The sequence below is a fragment of the Corythoichthys intestinalis genome, chromosome 14 (genome assembly GCF_030265065.1).
Source record: "Corythoichthys intestinalis isolate RoL2023-P3 chromosome 14, ASM3026506v1, whole genome shotgun sequence".
NCBI lineage: Eukaryota > Metazoa > Chordata > Actinopteri > Syngnathiformes > Syngnathidae > Corythoichthys > Corythoichthys intestinalis.
The window spans coordinates 32418821-32441255 of NC_080408.1; the positions used below are offsets into that span (position 1 = coordinate 32418821).

Here is a 22435-nt window from a genome sequence, read left to right on the forward strand (position 1 = left end):
TTTAGAATGGAATAAATAATATACACAAAATGAGTCCCCCAAAATAAAATAATAATTAAAAGGAAGCGACGTCACAATTGCAGCCTCATTAGCATTAGCGCACCTTGCCTGCCATCCACCACTCGCTCTTGCTGAGGTGACTTCGGTTGATTTGTTGAAAGGTTACTTGCTTTTTGCTAAATCAGCTACACGTTTCAGAGAAAGTTAGATTTACTCACAGTTTGGGGACAATAAATCGTCGGAATGCCTGAAAAGGCCCCTCTTCTCAACTACCGACTGACCACCGGCGGCCACGGCGGCGGACTGGACGAGGAGGAGCCCGCAAGTAGGAGGCCTACACTGGGACAAGACCGAGGCCATCGCCAATCCAAAAGCGAGCGAAAACTCGGCGTGCTTTTCGGTGTTATTATTCCAACGTTGCTGTCTATGTTCAGCGTCGTTGTGTTCTTGCGAGTTGGTAAGCATGTCGAAAGTGGCACTTGTTCAATGTGCATGAAAGAGTCTTAGAATTATGGCTTGTTGATTCATTCACGCTTATGTGATTTGACCAAAATTAAAAGGAACAAAAATGGTCAGGTAACAAACCACTTGAGTCAATATCGTTTTCTACATGGTGTAATTAAAATGCATCTTTTTTTTTTTTTTTTTTTTAATCGTCTTTAACCACCAGTGGCAGTCCATTTTGCCCAAGTAATCGTGCTTTCTGTTATTTCCATCGACTAATTAAAGCCAAATAATAAATTACTTGTGACAATTGAGATTTCGAGCGTAAACAAAAAGCTAATGCGTCTACTTCAATTAGTTTGTAATTAAAGAACTGACCCGGTCCGTTGTTTTTCAAACAGACAAAATAATTTCCCCTCTAACAGTTGAATGAAGGTATTAGTGGTATATTAAGATCCGACCAATGCACATATTTAAAATGAATAAATAAAATTGAAGTTGAAATAAAATAATAATATAAAAAAAAGAATAGATAGAATTAGTGATGCACGCTAATACATTTTTCAACCGATATCGATAACCGATAATTTCCTGCCCCTTCCAGCCGATAACCAATAATGTCACGCTGATAATTCTATTCAAATATGTATGTAAAATGTTAAAGTATACAAAGATCAAATGTTACTGTGCAAAAATGTAATTTAGTGCTATTTTTTTCCACATCAAATGTGAACAAGTAGTAAATTCCAACATCTAAACAATGGCAATGACATTGGGTAATGGTAAGCTTTTGGCAACAATTACTTAGAGAGTAAACACCCAAGTTGCACAAAAATGCCTTTAAAAGTAAGCCATTCCTAACATATATCACATTACTACACTGCAAAAACACCTCCTTAAAACTAGCAGAATCGGACAAAACTGTTGATTGCGCACATTTGGAGGCTAAATCAAGTATATAATTATCGGATTGCATTATCGGTTGAACTTCGTTTTATCTGGATTATCTGTGTGACGTCATAATTGCCATTATCGGCCAATAATTATCGGTGACCGATATTATCGTGCATCTCTAGATAGAATAAAATGAATAACTTATATGAACTTTTTCAACCATAAATTTTCCATTTAAAACAAACCTACTCAGCCATTCAACTTTTTTTTTTGCTAAGTACATAATTCCACTTTATGTATGTAAAATATAGTGTGTATATGTATATACAATTAACTGCAGTTCTAGTTTAGAAACAAAATCGGTAAATGACAATAACAAACAAACAAACAAAAAAACAATGGTAAAGTTGAATGAATTAACCCTTTAAGGTCTGGGCCTATTTTGTCTGATTTTGCATGCCTTTGAAGTTGCCTTTATATTTCAAAGAAAGAATTGTTTACGATGGCCTGGTTTGGTCCCTTTTTTTGTGACACCTTGAACTTCATGTCCAAACTGTTGTTTCCTTCACTGACCAATTATAAATCATCATTTTGGGCCCAAAAAGACCAAAAATTCCAAAATCGTTTTGTCAAAATTTTTAATATTGATGTCCAATTGACAACCAAACATGCGTAACGAACCGTTTTGAAACTTTGTAATATTTATTCAACATGTTAGGATGAACATTCAACCAAAAAAATTTTGAATAAATAGTCTTATATTTGACAATTCAACATAAACAACAGGTATAGCCATTAGAGCTGGGAATCTTTGGGCACCTAACGATTCGATTACGATTCAGATGGTCCGATTCGATTCTAAAACGATTATTGATGCACCCCCCCCCCCCTTTTTTTTTTTTTTTTTTTTTTTAAATATTTTGTACATTTGTTCCAAAATTGTTCAAAAATACTCTCAGGCTAAACCAAACTACTATTTCAGTATCAAGTTAACATATAGCAGTAAACAAATATACAAAAATAACAGTAAATAAAAAACTCCAGTCCCCATTCTGTATCAGCAGCTTTAAACTACATTCAATTAATTTAATGTTGTGAATCAACCGTTAAAGTTGTTAAAACTGCTCCCGTTAATCCATAATTTCCCTTTTGTCAACTTTCGACATGTGAAAGTTTTAAAACTATTTTAAAGATAGATTCAAGTCAATATTTTACCGATTTAGGAGTATTTTAGATAAAAAGTTAATTAGGTTTGCTTGGAAGGTTCGCTACAACAGCCTTGCAGAGAAGTGTACTGCTTTAAGATGGCGGCCGTTTACTACGTCTGCATCTAGCTTTTTGTAGATGTGCTGCAAACGCTACCGCTACCGTAGTGCATCTAGTCTTATATAAATGATATCTACCGTAACATTATGTGGATGACGTACTTTTGTAGCAGCTTCAGGTATGTTGTTGTGTTTTTTTATCTCGTGGCATGAGTTGAGCTAGAGCCGTGAGTTGAGCATTGGCATTATCCGAGGGGCCGGGTAATGAGAAGCATGATGTTTAGCTACTCTCGCTCCGTTGCTCATTGACCGCGCGGCGCGCTGAGTGTGTTGTACTTCCGCTTTACTTGGCATATTTCAATAATCGGAATTTGGATGTTTGTGAATCGTTCTCGAATCTTCCACGGCCGAATCGCGAATAATCTAAGAATCGGAAATTTTGCACACCTCTAATAGCCATAGGCGTTTTTTGCCTTTATACATGCTCTAGTCAAAACAGGTTATATACAGCAGACCGAACAGTGAAAAAATATATACATCTAACACAAAAAGTGTTAAGAGGCCATCTCTTTATGAGTTTAGGTATTGCGGCCCATCACCTGATGAAAACTATGTACACACAATCAAGCTTCTTGAACACACATTTATATACACAAAGTGAGAAGGCTGATTGTGGGAAAAAAATATATATATAACATTGGGGGAAAAAAAGCATTTTCAAAAATATTTACAATAAACAAGTTAAATTTTTTTCAGGCATGCCACTCCGAAAAGCAGTTTCATCCTGGAATTCGACACAGGGCGACATCACACATCCCACACTTCCATGGGGTGTCGGTCCTCTTTCCACCCTTTCATTTTCATTTCACTTTACTTTCATTGTCACTATAAATGTACATGAAAAAAAGTCAGTATTTATGAAAATAATAAAGTATAAAATAAAAATATATACAGCAATAAATAATAATGGAAATCTATATGTATGACAATAGAAAGAATACAATAGCTGAATATGTGCTACATCCCTAATCTTCATATAGAAAGAAGATCACCACAATTATAAATTCCTGCCTTGGATACACACAGTGCACGTACGACTTTGATCTGATATGCACATTTTATTATTATATACACAAACACACACTTATATTGCATCAAAATTAACTTTGTCTTGCAATATCAAAAGAAACTTTCAAAAGAAACTTTTTCAGCAGAAAAAAAAAAGTGAGTTTGCTTACCTCTGCTCGTCGATGGCGTCACCCACGTGTTCAAATCCGTCACTATCTTCACTCGAGGACTCTTCCAAAGAAGACAATGATGACGAATTTGGACCATCCTCTTCCTCAAGTTGATCAAAAAGCACAATTGCTTGCGCTAAATTTAGTTTTCCGTTCATTCTCAAAGTCACACAAAGTCGCTGCTCGATCCAAACGGCCGTCGTTCGCCACCTCGCTGCTTCAGAACACTCCTCCCTCTCGTTCGGTGGAACCTCTCACGGCAGTTATATTTATTAAAAAAAACGCATTTTGTGCTTCCACTGTGACTTCAAAAGGGTTCGTTTGATTTTTTTTTCATGGAGTTTCCGTTTTGAAAAAGGACAAGAAATGATGGAAATATAGACATAAACAAATGATCCATGCAGCGTTTTAATGTTTTTTTGAGAGGACAATAAAACTATAAAACTTAAATGACAATATCTCACGTTTTAGTTGGTCGATTGACTTCAAATAATGAGAGTAAACCGCAACTTCCGCACTTTAAAACGAGACTACCCAACGGCATGTGGGTGACGTAATTAAAACGTGAGGGCGCTTCAAAGACGACGTTCGCTGAGGACGCGCCGGCGCGTCCTTTCACTCTCAAGGGTTAATAAATCTAGAATTTTACATACATCCTTTCTTCAGCGTCAACCATACAAGGCTTGTCCTGCTTGTCAGACCTCTGCACTGATGCTCACTCTATAGTTACTCTTTATTTGCATGCAGGATTTGTTGTGGGGCAAGCAGGGCTGTACCAGGCCATAGCGATGTTCCTTGTGGCCTACGCCATCATTACCACCACAGTCCTTTCTGTCTGTGCCATCTCAACTAATGGAGCCTTGGAAGCGGGAGGTGCCTACTGTATCCTATATCTATGGTTTAACACAATTGTCTTTATATAACGCCTTCACAACAGCCACAACTGTACCAAAGTGCTTTACACACACACAAAAAAAACAACTAAGTCATGCCTAACCAATAAAAATTTCCAGTTGTGTAGATTTTTTTTAATGCTTCAGGATTAAAGATGATTTTTAATCTCATTTCACCAGTTGATAAAATATGTAAACAGACACACAATCTGCACAATTTCACTCGTGTGCTTACAAGTTGTGTGCTAAAAAGTTTGAAAGTACTGTATATAAGCAACTATAGCATTCATTAACATTCACACTTTCAAATGCCATTCTTTCCTATCTGTTTTTGCAAGTACACCCATTATGGGGTGTACATGCACGCCAGGGGCTAAACTATTTATATACAAGCACTTCAAAATCTATCTTCCAAAAATTTCATCCCTGCAGTTCTTTAATGATGACCTCCAGACATGATCAGTCGAGCACTGGGTCCAGAGTTTGGTGGCAGCATTGGAATCATGTTTTTCTTTGCCAATGTGTGTGGCAGTGCTCTATACATTTTGGGTCTGGTTGAAGCGATCACGTCTGCCTTTGGCGTCCCTGAATGTTGGTGGTCATATTATCAAATTCAGTGGCATATAAATGCTTGATTCTGTGCACTCATTTTTTAAATATTTGTTCCAGCTTCAGATGCTGCGACAGTAATTGGATCTGCCCATCGTGTCTTACCTTCAGGATACTGGTGGACATTACTTTATGGAACTGGGCTGCTCTTAATTTGTTTCATTGTCTGCTTGGTGAGACACATTTAATTTTATTCAGTTAGGCTGGTGAAATCTTGAGGGTTTAACAAGATTTGGAATCATTCACATCACAAAAACATAAGAAATACTTAGAATTGACATCTGTGAAAACCTTTGCTAAATGTTAGCTGACAATTTTCCATGATAGCATTTTAAAAATCACTTTAACATTAAGAAATATAATCGTCAACAACTGATTTTTTTTTTTGTCAACAGTAAATTGTGCATTCATCGTTAATTCTCCTTCACCCAAGGTCCCAATATTTGTCTGAAAACCCCCCTGACCCCACACGCAAATTATTTTCATTTCTAACAACCTGTACAGTGCAGGCATGAAAATCTCTCACTTTTCGGCGAAATTCGCCGTTTTGAAGTCAAAAAGGATGACCTACATGAATCGTGTAGATCCGAGGAGAAAAATTTTAAGGGGGGGGGGGGGGTCGTTTGTAGGCATGTGCCAGTTACCTTCACGGATTACCATGCTATGAAAACGTCGCGGTTACAAAACCACTAAAATTTTCCGTCATACAGTAGTACGTATTCGTTATTTTTCATGTGTCGAAAATGCAGCCAGAATTGGCTTGGCGCGGCAGCGCTTACCCCTTCCCGTTTTTAATGCTGCGTGTGTCAGTGACGCGATTCCAGCAAACCCAAAAACAAGCACTCCAAACGCAAGGCGTAAATTCTTCAATTTATTGATCTCTCAAATCGTGGTAACTGAAATATACCAAATGAATAAATTTAAAACGTTGTACACTCGTATTTTTCCACATGTGAGTAGCTTCAACAGTTTAGCTTCATGAAAAAGTTCGTCAAAAACAAAACACACATTTTCCTTTCAAATTCAATACACAAAGTTACTAAAAACTTACAAAGACGAATGATAGGCAAGGCTTAGCTAGGACAGCAACTTCATTGAGGTTAATCACAGCCGCTGAGAGAGAAACAAGTTTGTATGCCGGGAGGAGAAAAATAAAAGAGCGTCAAAGATCCCTAATTGCGACAGATGATCTTGTACTAAGCACAAATTCACATTCGCTGGAGGAGGTAAAGTATCACTCCCAATTGTTTTTAGATGAATGCATTTGCCAGCATATTGAATTTAGTGAGTAATGGTTTTCGTTTTCATATTTTGTGGTATGACAAAGTTACTGCCGTTCGTTGCAGCTTGCGTTGAACACTGCCGGAGCGTCCGGTGAAAAAATAGCTCCCATTAAGGTAGCGTCAAGCTTGTGTATTTAACGGTAATATAAAAGCAGTGTTGTCAATAACGCGGTATCGTAATGCGTAACTAATCTGATTACTTTCTTTCAGTAAAGAACAATCTAACGCGTTCATTTTTCTAAATCAGTAATCTGAGTAAAATTACTTTCCTTGATGCCTGTGCGTTACTATTACTACATAATGTGTGTAGAATGAAGAATACTGTAGTCATGGGAGTGACATCACATGTCACATTTTTTAATCGGGGACGGAACAAAAAGGGTCACGTGTATTACCATGATGCGTGAGCACTGGGAGTTTGCGGCCAAAACAACATAGCCTTGCTACCTCGCCAGGATGCAATGAAATAGGCAGGAGATATACTACAAACGGCTGCATTTGCACACTGGAAACACAGCCATTACTTTACATTTTTGTCCAGTAAAGATAACAAAAATATCTCCGTGCGCTGCGAACTTTGCGCTGGCTCAAAAAGACTGTCGACCGCTATAAGCATCCAATTCAAGCACCACTTGGAATTACAGCACAACAGGTAACACGACAGCCAGGACTTTTTGATACTGCTCGTGCTCAATCCTCGGTTCAAGCTCAGTTGTTGTTGAGGGTTTTGAAAGCTTAGGTTTAAAGAAATTCTAAATATCCATCTTGCCTCCTCAGCTGTAGTTTTGGCTAAGCAATGCAAACGGCTGTCTCTAAGGTTCTAAAGTCACATGATCTCTTCGAAAAATAATTTGGACCCATTATGAAATACTTTGAAAGATTCCTGTTCATTTTATTCATTTTTGTTGTTTGTATTATTGCTCTAAAACTTTTATAGACAACATTTTAATGGCCATATTCAATGGTCTTTATTTTAAAGGGGAAGTTCAGAATTTTTTACATTAGGCTTAATCTTTGAGTTAGCCGGGGTTTAATTAGTCGTTGGAAATGATTTGAACAAATTCTGTGCAGTTTGACAGTTATTTGTTAGTTTCAGGGCTCCGGAGTGGCTAAGCTAGCGCGAGTCAATGGTGGTTGAAATCAACTCCTTCAACTAATCAAACCCCCGTTAACTTGAATATTAAGCCTTATGTGAAAAATTAAAATGGTCAAATTCGCCACATGTAGGACGTTTTGCCGACGGCGGACATTTTGGCAGAACGCCGGAACATATTTACTCCACACCTTTCTCACCTTTTTAACCCCTGACCCATTTTCATGCCTGACAGTGGCCGAAGGTTCTTTAGAGTGTAACGTATCCATAAAGTTTTATTCATGTCATCACATAATCAATTTTCGTCTGACGTCAGTTGGCTTGTGATTTACAGGTGGGCGCCCACATCTACGCCAAAGCCACTTTTGCCATCTTCGTTATCGTCACAACTGTTTTGGTATCCATCTTTGGCAGCTTCTTTGCTGTGGAATCGAGGATAATCACACTTCCTGATGCTTCCACTGTAAACGGCTCTACACAGATCACCGCCAATTATACCGGACTCCAACTCCATACCTTAAAGGGCAACTTATGGCGTATGTCCCTGTCGTGTTGTCATCGTGGTTTCTGGTTCCAACAACTGAATGGAGTGTGTCGCCTATATTTCTGTATAGCTAGTTACACCGTTGACTACACCACTGGAGCCATGATGAGTTTTGCCACTGTTTTTGCAGTTATGTTTAACGGTTGCACTGGCATCATGGCTGGATCTAATATGTCAGGTGAGATGGAATGTATTATTTAACTCATTTGCTGCCATTCAAACTGGGCAAAAGGTAGGATTACTGAGTCAATGCAGTTTTGAAAAATGCTGAGCCCCTGTGCCAAAAAAATGAGGTTTAATTGTGATGCCTTCTGCGATTTTGTCACCAGGTGACTTGAAGAACTCGAGCTATTCCATACCTAGAGGAACCTTGGCGGCTGTTTTTACAACTTTTGTCACGTACAATTTGATAAGTCTATTATCTGCATCGTCATGTGAACGGTTAGTATGCAAATAAGGATAAGTATGTTAACTTCAGATCCTGGTCTGAGCCCAAAGTCCTCAGTCGGGGGAAGGGAGCCAAGTATTGTAAGTCAATTTAACAGATTTCTTGTACTGTGAGATGAAACATGGCCTCCCCCCAGGAGTGTTGAGGAGACTGAGTCACAAATCCTTCTCCTTTGTCAAGTGTATGACATTTCAACTAGGGAAACATGAAACATATCCTTGAATCCCTAATATGAAGACATCAACACATTGGTGGTTTAGAATAGGAAAATGATGAGTGTCATCTGTATGCAAGGATGTGGGTACACTGATTGCTAATGGGAAATGCTGATTGAAAATCAAGATGTACCAACATACCGTCTCTGTACCGCAAATCTATAACCCCCACCACTACTCAAAATGTTGCTGACACAATTATCTTTTCAAAATATCTTACTAGGATTTGTCTTTATCCCTCTATAGTCCCATTCTCCAAAGAGATTACAGTTTCTTGGGGAGCATCAATGTTTGGCCACCTCTGGTCACTATTGGTATTTACTCCTCGGCCATGTCCGCCGCTATGAGCAACCTAATCGGAGCCTCCAGAGTCCTGTATGCACTGTCTAAGGACGATCTGTTTGGTAAGACTGCTGTTATATTGTTCCACAATCAGTTGTTGGCATACTAGTATATATTGGCATTTTTTTATGTATTGTGGAAAGGTTTCTTTCATTAAGTTGCTTCTACCCTTTCGTGTTGTACATATTATTGGTTTTATGCTATTAGTAAATCTTTCGTTACGTGATTGAAATATTATCGAAATAATTTTTCTAACTTATGATAATTGTTTTTTTTTTTCCTAGTTAAACTGTAATTTTATAACATTTACAATGTTAATCGGACTGAATTTTTAACCCAATATTTTTTTTAGATTGCTATAAACAAAGATTAGCCTTGCAAGCAAGACTGTACTTCCTGATTCATCATTAAGTACCATCTTGCAAACCTCAACAGTTCAACCACTTCCCCAGCATCTGATGTTTGCGCCAACAGGAGATAGTTGCTTCCTGGTCACGTCTCCGGATCCCGCCGCTACCTGCTTGAATAGACCCTACCCACCGACGTCACAAAATCACGTGCTCGCTGTATGGTTCCGCCCCCTTGTCGTCATTTTGTGTCTGTATTATCAATGGTCTCAATTGATCGAGCAATTTATAATGCATTTCATGGAAGACCCGGTGCTTTCGGATGCCGTAAACTCACTTGATGCGTTGCATAAAAGGCGTTATGTGGAAAAGCTTCAGTTTATCCATTCGCCAGATCCATATTTGATGCCTAAATCGATGTTTTTCGACCCGCTGTCTCCGCCGTATTTGCCTGACATCTGCTAGCTACCCTGATACGTACAACTATCTTGTCCACACAAAATCAGCCTATTCTCACGAAAATTTGAAAAACTTTTAAGAGCTTGGAGGCTTATAAATACTTCGTTGCTGGTTGGGTGAAACAGGTCCTCGTCCACGAAAATTCGGCAGGAATCTATCTTGTGCTTGGAAAGGTGAGTTGCGAAATTTTCAATTCAAAATCTTTTGTTATTGCTAACATCCACTGTCAAGTCTAATGTATTTCATGTCGTTTGTCAATGGAGTTAGGGCTTTTAATGTTTATATGGTTTAGCGATAGCACTCTCACTACATACATACGTGTATGTTGTCGGCGATTAGCCTAGCAATGATCTTAATTGTGGTTGTCAGCCCAAAACCCTCTAAATATATATTAAATGCATCTTACCAGATATAAAATGACTACTACATAATCTGTGGTAATCGTTTGGAGCCCAGTTTTCTCGTCGAATTGCAGCAGCCCATCTCGCTCTCTTCTCTCCGGGTCTCTCGGAATCCGGTAGAACTTCAAGTCTCTCAGTCTTCTCCGTCTATCTTCTCTGTTATTGTAACCGACCGCCACACACGCCTTCACCATTTTGATTATTAATGTTAACGAGCAGAAAAACACGTCGTAAATAGGTGGAATGTACGTAGCCGTAACAGGTAAACATGATGTGTTGACGGACAATTGGGCGGCACCAGTCAGGAGGAAGGAGTTGTGACGTCACGTGGGTAGGGTCTATACAATGTCGGAGTGCAAAGCAGTTCTTGTAAATAGTTCACTTTCTAAAGTTTTGTAGGAAATGGACTTAATTCCTCAATAAAAGGAAGGAGTATCACGAAAAGTTTTTTTTTTTTTTTTTTTTTTTTACGGGAAGCAATATTTTGCTCTTCCGTGAATCAATACGTCATACGTCATACTGTAGCTTAATGTGGATTGGTCGCCTTCTGATGGCGACTCTGTCAGGAGAAAGAAGCGGCAGCTGCAGATGTGAACAGGGAGCGACTATCTGCTTGAATACTAAGGAAAAATGCAAAGCGTTTTTTGTAGATAGGTCAATTTCCCAAATGTCTGAAATACACTTAATTTCCTTAAGAGAGGAGGAGCAAAGAATATCACTAAAAGCCTTTTTTGACAAAAAAAAAAAAGAGTGTGACGAGAAGGGTATATTTCTTTGAAGGTTCTTCCCATGAAACTGGATCTTTCCCAGGTATGTGGAATAGGTTTTCTGAGGATGTAGGTCACAGGACTGTAAATCCTTGAAAAATAAGTCAATTTATTGTAAAACTACCCCTGCTTTCTTAGTTTTTTTTTTTTTTTTTTTTTTTTTTTTTAATTTCTATTGATTTTAGGAGTACTGTACACATGGTAGTTTAATTTGATAACACATTTAGGATTATGAGGGTGTCCTCTTCAAAACGTTTCAGAACCCCTGCCCAAAATATTTCTTAAGCTTCTCCTTGTTGAGTAGCAATTGTCTGTTTGTCATGAGTTTATTCACCTCCTGGTAGTTTTCGAAGTGTGAAAGGATAAAATGACTCATGTTGATAGTTTAGGTGACACTCATTGCTAAGGTTCCACCCCAGCTGACCTCTCTTTAAAACAGATTCAGCATTTTAATAGCCAGCCATCTGCTATAATGGACCCAAGTTATTAATTTAATGTCTTGTTTTCCTGATAGTGCCATGTTCATTTGGAATGCGTCATTTGACAACAGATGGCAGGCGGAGTTGACTTTCTCTGCAGAGACACAAATCCTATCGCTGTGTGTTTTGCTCAAGCCAACGCGGAATGACTCAGTTGTTTGTCTCATTGAGGGCCATTTGAGCAGCAACAGAAAAGAACAATTTGGCTTTGACTGTTCTTTTTTTAAATGGCTATAGGTGGTGTCCTGGCTCTGGCAAGGAAGACATCCAGCAATGGCAACCCCTGGGCCTCCGTGCTTATCTCATGGTTGCTTGTACAGGTAAAAAAGTTTTACTCTGGAAGCAATTGTAGTTTAATTGTTCTGCCATAGACTTCACTTTCAGTTGACTGCAAACAGGGTGCGGGGCCATTCCGTAGGGGGTCTATTTTCAAAAACTTAAAATTCAAGCGACCTAAAACCAAAACAGGCACCTTCGTTAGGCATATATGCGTCTCTGTGAGCAGCGGCATGAAAAATTCAGTCATTCATAAAATCCCAATTGTTTTTTATATAACAAAACTTAAAATGGCTAGATGAACAAAAATCACCAAATGCAGAGAGGATCACCTATAATTTCCGGATCAATAGCAATATTTAACATGTATAAGTATTTGCCCGAAATAGGGACTTAATTTTTTTTTTTTTTTTTTTTAAGTGCAATTTTGACGCAAATTTTCAACAGCTAATAACTTACTCAATTTTCACACCAGACACTTTTTAAAGTGCATGTGACACGAAAAAGCATGTTTATTTCATAATACATGTGGTGTTTTATGCTCCTGAATGATATATTGATATGATATTTTATATATATATATATATATATATATATATATATATATAATGATCGCTATATTTATTTAGTTTTTTGAATCCCGCGCCATGAAAATGAATTACTTCCGGCTTCGGTCTTGCATTGAGGAGGAGGGCGCTGTGACGTGTACGGGAGAAGGACTCCTCTTCACTATACAGCCTACTGTTGTGTATGAGGACTAAGGATTCAGCTGATTTTTCGGATTAATACGTTTATTTTTCGCATCACGCCAGCCAAACGGCTGCAGAAAAATTTTGCTGTATGAGGGAGAGGCGTGTGCGCCTTTTTGGAGTTTCAAAAGGTTCCCATTCACCGTGGATATTGGCCAAAAAAAGCCCTACTACTGTGGGACCATTGGACTTACGAGGAAGTGAGTAAATGCTTTGTATTATGACAAATACAGTGATTACAAAGTAAACACTACAAACTTTATTTAAATAAAGGACTACTTACATTGGATCATTGATTGGCATGTAAAAAGCTCTCCTCATGCACATTATCTGCACCTTAGCTGCACAACAACTGCAGCCGCCCTCCTCCGGGGAACAAGCTGTAAATTGCTCTCCGCCGGGCGGTTTGCTGATCCGCGAAAACAATTGACAACCCAGTCGTCATGTCAAATAATCCGGGCTAGTTATGTGTGATTTTCCGCTTCGAAGACTTTGAAACATCCCTCTGTTTGGGTTAGCATGTCTGCTAGCTGTCACGCCTCCTGGTTTGTTTACATTCTCCGAAGCCGGGGAAGGGAAATGACATATGTCCGATTTAGGTGTCATAACATTTTGTTTGGGAGGTGCGACAGTAAAGGTGAAGTCGACAGTTTTGACCATTATGGAGTAATTTTGCCATGTCGTCCTGAATAAGTGCATTTTTATTATTTCATATTCCATTTAGCACAAGACTGTTATTTGTCATGACCATGCCATTTATTTAGCAGTTGGGGAAAATACTTGGATGAAAAGAATATCCTGTAAAAATATTGAAGAGACAGAAACACTGACATTTTGCAGATCTCTTCGTCGCGTTTTCCTCGTTGTGAATAGTTCCCCCTCGACGGGCTGACTGGTCGTTCCCAAGCCATTTATTTAGCTATTGGTGAAAAATACTTGGAGAAAAAGAATACCCTGTAAAAATATTGGAGTAGAGACTGAAACAATGACATTTTGCGGCTCTCTTCGTCACGTTTTCCTAAAAACCGATGAGCCCAGTCTCCCGCTGACGTCATCCACCTGTTGGGGACGCTTGAGCCCTATAATGGTAGGCGTGGCTAACCGGCAGATTAAAACTGATTTCTCGTCATCTGCGCTATGCTAAATTGTTGTATATAGTCGAATCGTCTCAAAATATGATTCTAATTCACATAATAATGCTATTTAAGACTTTTTTTTTTCCTCCTGTCGTATGCTCTTTAATCAACAAAAGAAAAAATTTCATTTTTCGATATACAGTACAATCACAACTTATTTAGGTTTAATTCCGATGTTTTTTTTTTTTGTTTTGTTTTTTTGGGAGGGGCAAAAGACGGGCAGTTGGCCTAATATTACCTTATTATTTGTAAGGTTATGCTGTTATGGATAGATACAAAATCCAACGTGGCGGCCGTCACAAAACAGTTTAAGTTGAAAATTCTTGTAACTAAATGAGTAAATCCCAGAATTTCTATAGATCTGAACATAAAACAGTCTAGATTATTGGTTAAAAGCAAAAAAAATGGGCAGTTATCATTCATTTTACGTAAATATTTCAAGCTAAAGTTGCGCTACATTTTAAAGAAATGTCTGCATAGGCTGCAAATAAAAATTTAAATGAATAATGGAGAAAATATATTTTAAATAATGAATAAATGCACAGTTGAATATTAAAATTAACGGTAGAAAACACAGTACGGGGGACACTTATCTCTAAGCTGCTTCCTACTCGAGTTTTGCAGGTTAGCAAGTTCACACAGTTTAATGTTATGCTAACTGTGATGCAGGTTGGACTTTCAGTTGGAAAATTAATTGGGTGTTCCTCACCTCAACATTTATGTCTACTTACAGTGGCTGATGATGCGGCTGGCTGAAAAAAAAATACTAATATCCCTCCTCTTTGAAGGGGGTGGAGGAGGCAGCACGGTGACATGTATTTCTGTTGGGATTGTGCGTGTTTGTTCTAGTCATCAGTCAATCAAACGTGCGTTTGAGGGGGGGAAATGGACCGGCACATTCAAGTGAAAAGGGGTAAATAGAAGTCCGAAAATAATGAAAATACAGTAATTCACTTAATAATGGAAGGGTTAGTTCTATTCTTACAGTATATGGGAAGACATTATAAATCATGAATAATTATCATAAATTATAATCTTATAATTCAAATAAAGTTGGTGGGGACAATTTGAGCATCCTAAAAAGTTGGTAGTGTTATGTCCCTACCGTCCCTATGCAAACCTACGCCCTTGGCTATAAGCCCCCACATTCTGTTGCCGCCATACAGTGCTTGTATGTGTGTATATGTGTGCTCGACTTTTAAATTAGTATCTATCTTAAAGCACTATTGCATATTAAGTACACACCAAATATGTTGTTTTAATGCTAATGAATTTTTTTTTTTTTTTTTTTTTAATTATTATTATTATTATTATTTTTTATTTTTATTTTTATTTTTTTTTTTTTAATGGAGAGTAAGTATATCTGCATTTAGTATAAGCTCCAAGTTATTGGATATAACACAAGTTACAGTATTGCTTTGTCTACCGCTAGATGGTGCTGTTTGCTGGGAAATTGAATACCATCGCTGGCCTTGTGACCATCTTCTTTTTGTTGGTGTATGCCACAGTCAACCTGGCTTGTTTGGCTCTAGAGTGGGCATCTGCGCCAAACTTTAGGTAGGGTAATCGGGCAATAAGCTGATCTAGTATACATTTTGTTCCAAATTTTATGGTGATAGAATTTAAGTAAACACTATAGGGTTTTCCAAAACTAAAAAAAACTGGTCATACAGGGAGCATACTTGTTTACACCCCTCCTATTCGGCCTCAAACTTATTTAATCATAACAAAACATACTTTTCAAACGCATTATAAATGACAATTTACAGCACCGCACATTTACAACATTTTTCTCATTGATAATGATGGTTGATGTGACCTTTTAACTTTCGTCTTTTATCATTTAAGGCCATCTTTTCGTTGTTTCACGTGGCATACCTGCACTCTTGGCATTATCGGCAGCCTGGTCATGATATTCCTCATCAATGCCATCTATGCATTTGCAAGCATAGTATTTATGCTGCTGCTCCTCATGCTCATTCATTACCTTGGTCCTATCAGTAACTGGGGATACATAAGCCAGGCCCTAATATTCCACCAGGTACAGACATACACATTCACCATTCATTTTATTTCTCTCAAACCTCAAGAAATTTGGATTCAGATCACACAAACACACAAAAAAAAATTCAAGGAAAAAAAGATATAATTATGTATAATTTGATATTTATATTTTCATAATTTATATCAAATTATTTAAAGTTTTTTTTTTTTTTTTAAATACAATTGTAATGTTATATGTATAATAATCTAGAATATGTGATTGTCATCTAAATCCTTTATCCTGAATACTTCTCCGTCAGGTTCGCAAGTATCTCTTGATGCTGGACGTACGCAAGGACCACGTTAAGTTCTGGAGGCCACAGGTGCTGCTCATGGTGGCCAACCCTCGTAGTTGTGTAGGCCTGATAACATTCATTAATGACTTGAAGAAGAGTGGTCTCTATGTTCTGGCTCATGTCAAACTGGGATTGCTGGGTACTATTTACTTTTTTTAATTGATATATTCACTGTTTTGCAATAATGCCTCCTCCGTATTGTTAACCTTTACGCACATGGGTAGAAACCGTCGAACCGCCATCATTTGATTTTGTGTGTGTGTTTCTGTAGATGAACTGCCGTCTGATCCTATGCAGAGTTGTTACGACTCCTGGTTGTCTTTAGTTGACCATTTGAACATCAAGGCCTTTGTTAACCTCACCTTGGCTGATTCTGTTCGACGTGGAGTTCAGAACCTTCTTTTCATCACAGGGTTTGGTAAGTGTGCATTATTCCGTTGTACAGTAACGCACCACCATTCACTAGTTGGGGACTGGCCATAAAGAACATGAAAATCTACAAATAAATATGAAAAGATTTTTAAAAAACATAAATTTGTGAATGCAAGTGATTTTTGTGCAGTTGTGCGTTCTTTTCTCGGGGTGTCAGGCGCGACCCCTGCTTTAAATAGCACAGATGCAATTCCAAATGCTGTATTACTTTTCAAACGCAACTCTATACTAAAAAACTTCCCGTAACGTTTTCTAGGTGGGATGAGGCCAAATACTCTTGTCTTAGGCTTCTATGATGACTGCCCCCCTCGAGACCACCTCCAAGGCAAAGTTATTTTACCTCCAGATAAAAGCTCAGATGAAGCATGTCCAAAACCAGATGTGGGAGAACCCTTATTCCCTTTCTTCCCCAATTTACGTGATGCAGATAAACCAAAAGACGTCAATGAGGAGGATTACGTTGCAATTATTACTGACGCTGTGAAAATGGGCAAGAACGTGACACTGGCTCGATACTTCAGTCAGTTCAACAGGGAAGATGTTTTAAGGTCAGGGAGAAAAAACAAGACTCGCCCAGGAACGGCAGGCCCATTCGTTGACATTTGGCCACTGAATCTGCTACGACCGGACAGCCGCGGCTACGTGGACATCTGTTCGCTGTTTCTGCTTCAGCTGGCCTGCGTACTTCACGAAACCCGTGCCTGGAGCCAGGCCACGTTGCGCCTTTTCCTTTGCGTGGAGGAAGGGAGAAGTCTGCGGGATGAGGAGGAGGCCAAGCTGCGACTGATGCTCAAGGAGCTCAGGATGTCGGCACAAGTGGAGATGGTCGCTTGGGACCAGGTGGTGGCGCTACACTGGCAGAGACAAAGATTGGATAAAGAGGAGGAACGGGGAAAGGAAGTGGAAAAAGGGCATGAAGAAACATTTCCTACCAATGTGGCACAGCTGACAGATGAGTACGTTCATGCAGTCAACCGCCTTATCCGTAGGCATGGAGCCCCCCAGCCGGCTGTACGCTTCCTGTATTTGCCACGCCCACCCGCAGATACCAGCCGCTACCGGGCCTACTTGCACCAGGTTGATCTGCTGAGTCATGATTTGGGTCCAACATTACTAGTCCATGGGGTCACTTCGGTCGTCACCACGGACATCTAGAGCAGTCCACCAACTTTTGGTGAGCCAAGCACATGTCTAACTTCTGTTACATTGTCTTCCCTAACTCTGGTTTAACAGGACATGTATAATGCTATGAATAAAACGAGCTCGCAAAACAATTTATTACATGTAGACAGAAATTAAGCTGCATGGAAGCAGTACAGCATTTTAAGATGACTTGAATGCATCCAAGTATTTTCATTCATTGTCTCACTTCCAGAAATTAAATCTTGAAGGAACATAAAGTTGCACGACTCCCATAAAGCGAAGAGGTAGTTTTACAAAAGTTAACAATTTGTCCCTAAGCTGCAGTATTTCCAGCAATTTAAATGGGTTAATAAAGTGTGAAAATATTCAACGACTATGAAGAGAGAATAGTTGGTCATCAGTGATGTAGAGTCCTACAGTCACTCATTCAGTCACTATTGGGAAGCTCTGGTTGTAGATTGTGATTCTTTATCACTGCGATATTCTATCCTGAATGTAAGTCAAATTGACTGACACTTTTCAAGACAAATGGGAGGATTTATGAACACTGTATCTGGCTATCACTTGGTGCTTTATTGTGGAGTGAAATGGTGCGTTTTTGTGGTGAAAGGAACTTGAATATTTTTTAGTCTTATGCTTTATGCCAAAAGTTTATAGATTTGTATTGGATATTTAATATATTCGTTGATGGAAAAAATAAAATGTTTACCTTATTCTTTCTTGAGATTATTCAATGGGTCTAACAGCAGTGGGCAAACCTTTGGGCTAATGGGCTGCATTTGATTTTTAGAATGAATAGATGTGTTAGATCTTTAATGAGGATGAAGTTTGTTTGTTTATCTGTTTTTAAACAAAGTGTGAGAAATTGTTATTCCAGTAAGCAGCCCAGGAAATGGGGAGGAGGTGGGCAACAACCAGGCACAATAAGCTTAACATTCAAAATAAATGCATTAAAATTGCATTTTTTTTTTTTTTTTTTGCTGGTGCGTTAACATGAAAGCCCAGGATTTCAATGTTCTTAAGCTGTGCCTAAACACCTTGAGAACAGTTACAAAAGTACCTTGTGCTGGTCTATGTTGACACTAAACAACGACTGTATATCAGTAATTCTCTACTTGTGCTATGCTAATGAATCACTGCCTGAACTTGTTTAATTTGTTTAGAAATATAATAAAATTAATCTTAAAACATTTTTTTTAAGTAAAAAAAAAGATATGCAAAGTTTGTTATACATTTATTTGAATCAGTTTTATTTTTCTGCAATTAAGCATAGACGTTATATTTAAACTGCATTATATGCATACTCATGTGGTTACTTTTTTTTTTTCTTTCTTTTGACTGTGTATGAGTCTATTATTAATTAATGTAGTTTTTTTCCCCCCCTCAAGTACAGTGGTCTCCAACTGGTTTCACGTAATGACATGGTAATGTTGGTCACAATTGTAGTATATGGGGCACCAGATATACTGTAAAGTTCTACTCAGTGTAAAAACTTGTTGATCGTGTATTAACTAATATACGATAGTCCTTGTATTGTGTTACATTTTTGACCACATATTTGCAAGTGAATCAAATTCGATCTGTGATTTAACTGCTGGGAAATACTAAACCTCTGCAGTATTTGGTTTTTGGGTCAAGAATAACCTGTTTTCAAGTTGGCATATGTAAAAAGTGCCATTGATTGATTGCATACCCAAACTTGAAAACAGGTCAATTTTGACCAAAACACGGTACAAGGGCTAGTTTGGGAAGTGTCTGGGACATTTATGACGAGATTGCGTCAGTCCATTTTAATTGATTTCAAGTGACGCGGTTAGTCATTTGGTGGTGGGCATTGTGGAAACTTCTCCCCTCTGACGTCTGTCTGCGACATACGTCGTGTGCTGTGAGAATATTTTTATTCACATGCGCCTGTGCAGAGGAGGCTTTGACACCTGCCTACACAAAAGTGACAAACTCTGTGTGGGAGGGAGTGTGTTCACAGATGGAGGCAGATCTGGCTCCAAGTAGGCCTACTATTAATTGATGCAGCAATGAGAATATAGCAACACATGCAAAAAAAAAAAAAAAAAAATGTCTAGTAGTGTAAAAGTCGAACTGCATCGCTCAGTGTCCAGCAGTTCTTAGTCTAGTTGTGAGTGTTCACATTAGTTGACACCAATTTGCAAAGAAAACTGATAACTGGTAATGAACTTTAGTTTGGAAGGACGTTACAAGAAACACATGCAATGAGTTAGCTCCTCTGGCTCATTATTGCAGTCTCAGGTGTTAGGTAGCAGACGCAGGCACTACCTAACGTCAGCTTCCGGGTGCCTTATTTAGAATTTTGTTTGCTCACAGCCTGTTTTGGCAAGCGTCCTCTCCTCGTGAGGAAGGGTTGAGCATCCTGTCCTCTGCCTGGTGTTCCTAGCAGGAAACCCTGGCCCTGTCCAAAACATTTTAAGAGTCTGCGCATCATTATCTAAAACATAAGTTGCTGTATATGATTCCTAGAATATGATCTGTGGATCTTCTTATGGTAACTTATTCAGTGTTTCTGATTTTGACGAGTAAATATTTACATTAACTTTTTCTGATTACCGTATTGGCCTGTATAAGACCGTATAATATAAGACGGCCCTGATTATAAGACAACCCCCTCTTTTTCAAGACTCAAGTTTGAAAAATGACTTTTTGAACACCAAATTAATTTTTTTACAGAAAATAATTACATTACATCCGAAACAAATGATTATAACAATATTTTTGAGAGAAAAAGCATGTTATTTTGCCTCATTCAAATCTTAATATCTGAACATTTAAATATGTAAACTACAATGCACATTCGTAAATGAATGGCTTCTGGTTTTTGAAATGTAAATACCAACCAATCTATTGTGATTAAACAACAAAATTGCAATAACTGCATTAACCATCAAAGTGAGGTCTAACTGTAATTGTAGTCTTAAAACAAATCTGAAAAAGGAAAAACATTGCAATAAAACAATGCAAACTGGTTAAACTTGAGAGTAGCTGAAATCTGTCATGACAGAACATCGCTTCAATGATATCTGGCGCCATCTAGCGTCAATGGGTATAATGTCTGGACCGCGAATATAAGACGACCCTCTTTCAGTCTTATTTCAATGCAAAAAAACAGTCTTATATTCATGCCAATACGGTAATAATATGACTCACCATTGCTCTGAAAGTGGTTTTAAATTAGTGTAAGTGTGTGTTTCTCTTCAAGTAGGTCCATCTGGTGATAGTAAGAGACTAACACCTGAGGTGTGTTAGATAACTGTATTATTAATATCATTTGCTGAAAGGGACCATAAAATCTTTCCGAAATGCACAGGGTAGAATCGGAGCATAGACTTCATAATATATTGATGGGGCGCGGGGCCGATTCATAGGGGGCCTATTTAAAAAAAAAAAAAAAAAAAAAAATTCAAATATTTTCAAAACCAAACCTGCAACCGACCTAAGGCCAAAACTGGCACTGACCTTGGGCATATACGAGTCTCCATGAGCAGAAGCATAAAAAAAAAAAAAAATTATCCTAATAAAATCCTGATTAATTATATTTTATACAAGTATAACAAAACTTAAAATGGCAATAAAATTCTGATTTTACACTAGATGCACAAAAATCACCAAATGGAGATAATCACCTATATTTTCAGGATCAATAGCAATATTTTTTTTTTAATTTGACATGTTTTCAAGAGCTAATAATTTACTCAATTTTCACATCAGAAATGTAATACTTGGGGAAAGCATGCAGAATTATGAATATTCCAAGAAATTCTATACACAATCGCAACTGCCCGGGTCCCCCCTGTCCACCAGCTTGACCAGGACGCCGAACATCATCACCACAGTGATCTCTATGTTCTCCTGCTGGGCAAGCTCCTGCTTGGCCTGAACCTTCCTGGCCAGGAAGCCGTCGTTTGTCGGCGGATCCGGCTGATCGTCTGCCAACTCCCTAGCACGCTCAGCCAAGATCTTATCCTCTTTCTCCTCTAACTTGGCGCGGTCCAGATCGACCGGCACGCCCCCGGGCAAGAACCCGACGAGCTTGAGCAAGTGCAGGTGCTAGGCCGGCCGATTGCGGACCATGAAGTTCTTTACGCTGGTCCGGTAATCTTGCAGCTCCTTCCCCATGGTGGTTAAAAGCAAAAAAACGGGCAGTTATCATTCATTTTACGTAAATATTTCAAAGTATCAAAACAAAGCGCTTTTTAAGTTGAAAAATCTTGTGAATAAATGTGTAAATCCCTGAATTTTTTTGTAGATATGAACGTAAAACAGTCTAGATTGACAAAAAAAAAGAGGTAATTCGGATTGATCTATGGGTGCGTGGAATAAAGCCGGTGACGCTATGATGACAATCCGATCAGGGATTCAAAAAGGCTGTTCAGGATTTATTTTGGTGTACTTAAGAGAACCATAAGGATGGGTGTGTGTAATTTTCTGCAATACATTATAAGCATGCAACATGTCAGTTATATAATATGCGCATATACTGTATAAACATACCTAAATTAACACGATCAACATTAAATATAAAAAATGAAATATACCGCTCACATAACGCTTACCGTGCTGGCCAAAAGTATTGGCACCCCTGCAGTTCTGTCAAATAATCAATTTCTCC

The 22435-nt window shown here is 38.4% G+C and overlaps 1 protein-coding gene across 1 annotated transcript; it reads left to right on the forward strand.

The window, feature by feature from the left end:
- The first annotated feature begins 78 nt into the window (after positions 1 to 78).
- On the forward strand, positions 79 to 18509 carry LOC130929357 (solute carrier family 12 member 9-like). The gene is made up of 14 exons (XM_057856456.1): positions 79 to 457; positions 4589 to 4723; positions 5188 to 5325; positions 5404 to 5516; positions 8054 to 8255; positions 8334 to 8441; positions 8593 to 8704; positions 9173 to 9330; positions 11959 to 12041; positions 15315 to 15439; positions 15731 to 15923; positions 16186 to 16360; positions 16493 to 16639; positions 16910 to 18509. Exons 1-14 carry the CDS (start codon positions 244 to 246, stop codon positions 17806 to 17808), a joined length of 2802 nt encoding a protein of 933 aa, XP_057712439.1. The 5' UTR covers positions 79 to 243; the 3' UTR covers positions 17809 to 18509.
- The last annotated feature ends 3926 nt before the right edge of the window (positions 18510 to 22435 follow it).

Bases quoted from the DNA above. Each gene is read 5' to 3' on its own strand.
- LOC130929357 (XM_057856456.1), top strand. From the start codon at position 244: ATGCCTGAAAAGGCCCCTCTTCTCAACTACCGACTGACCACCGGCGGC. The intron at 8,256-8,333 runs GTATGTCCCTGT...ATTTCTGTATAG, and splicing joins CTTAAAGGGCAACTTATGGC to CTAGTTACACCGTTGACTAC. The intron at 16,361-16,492 runs GTACTATTTACT...GTGTTTCTGTAG, and splicing joins TGTCAAACTGGGATTGCTGG to ATGAACTGCCGTCTGATCCT.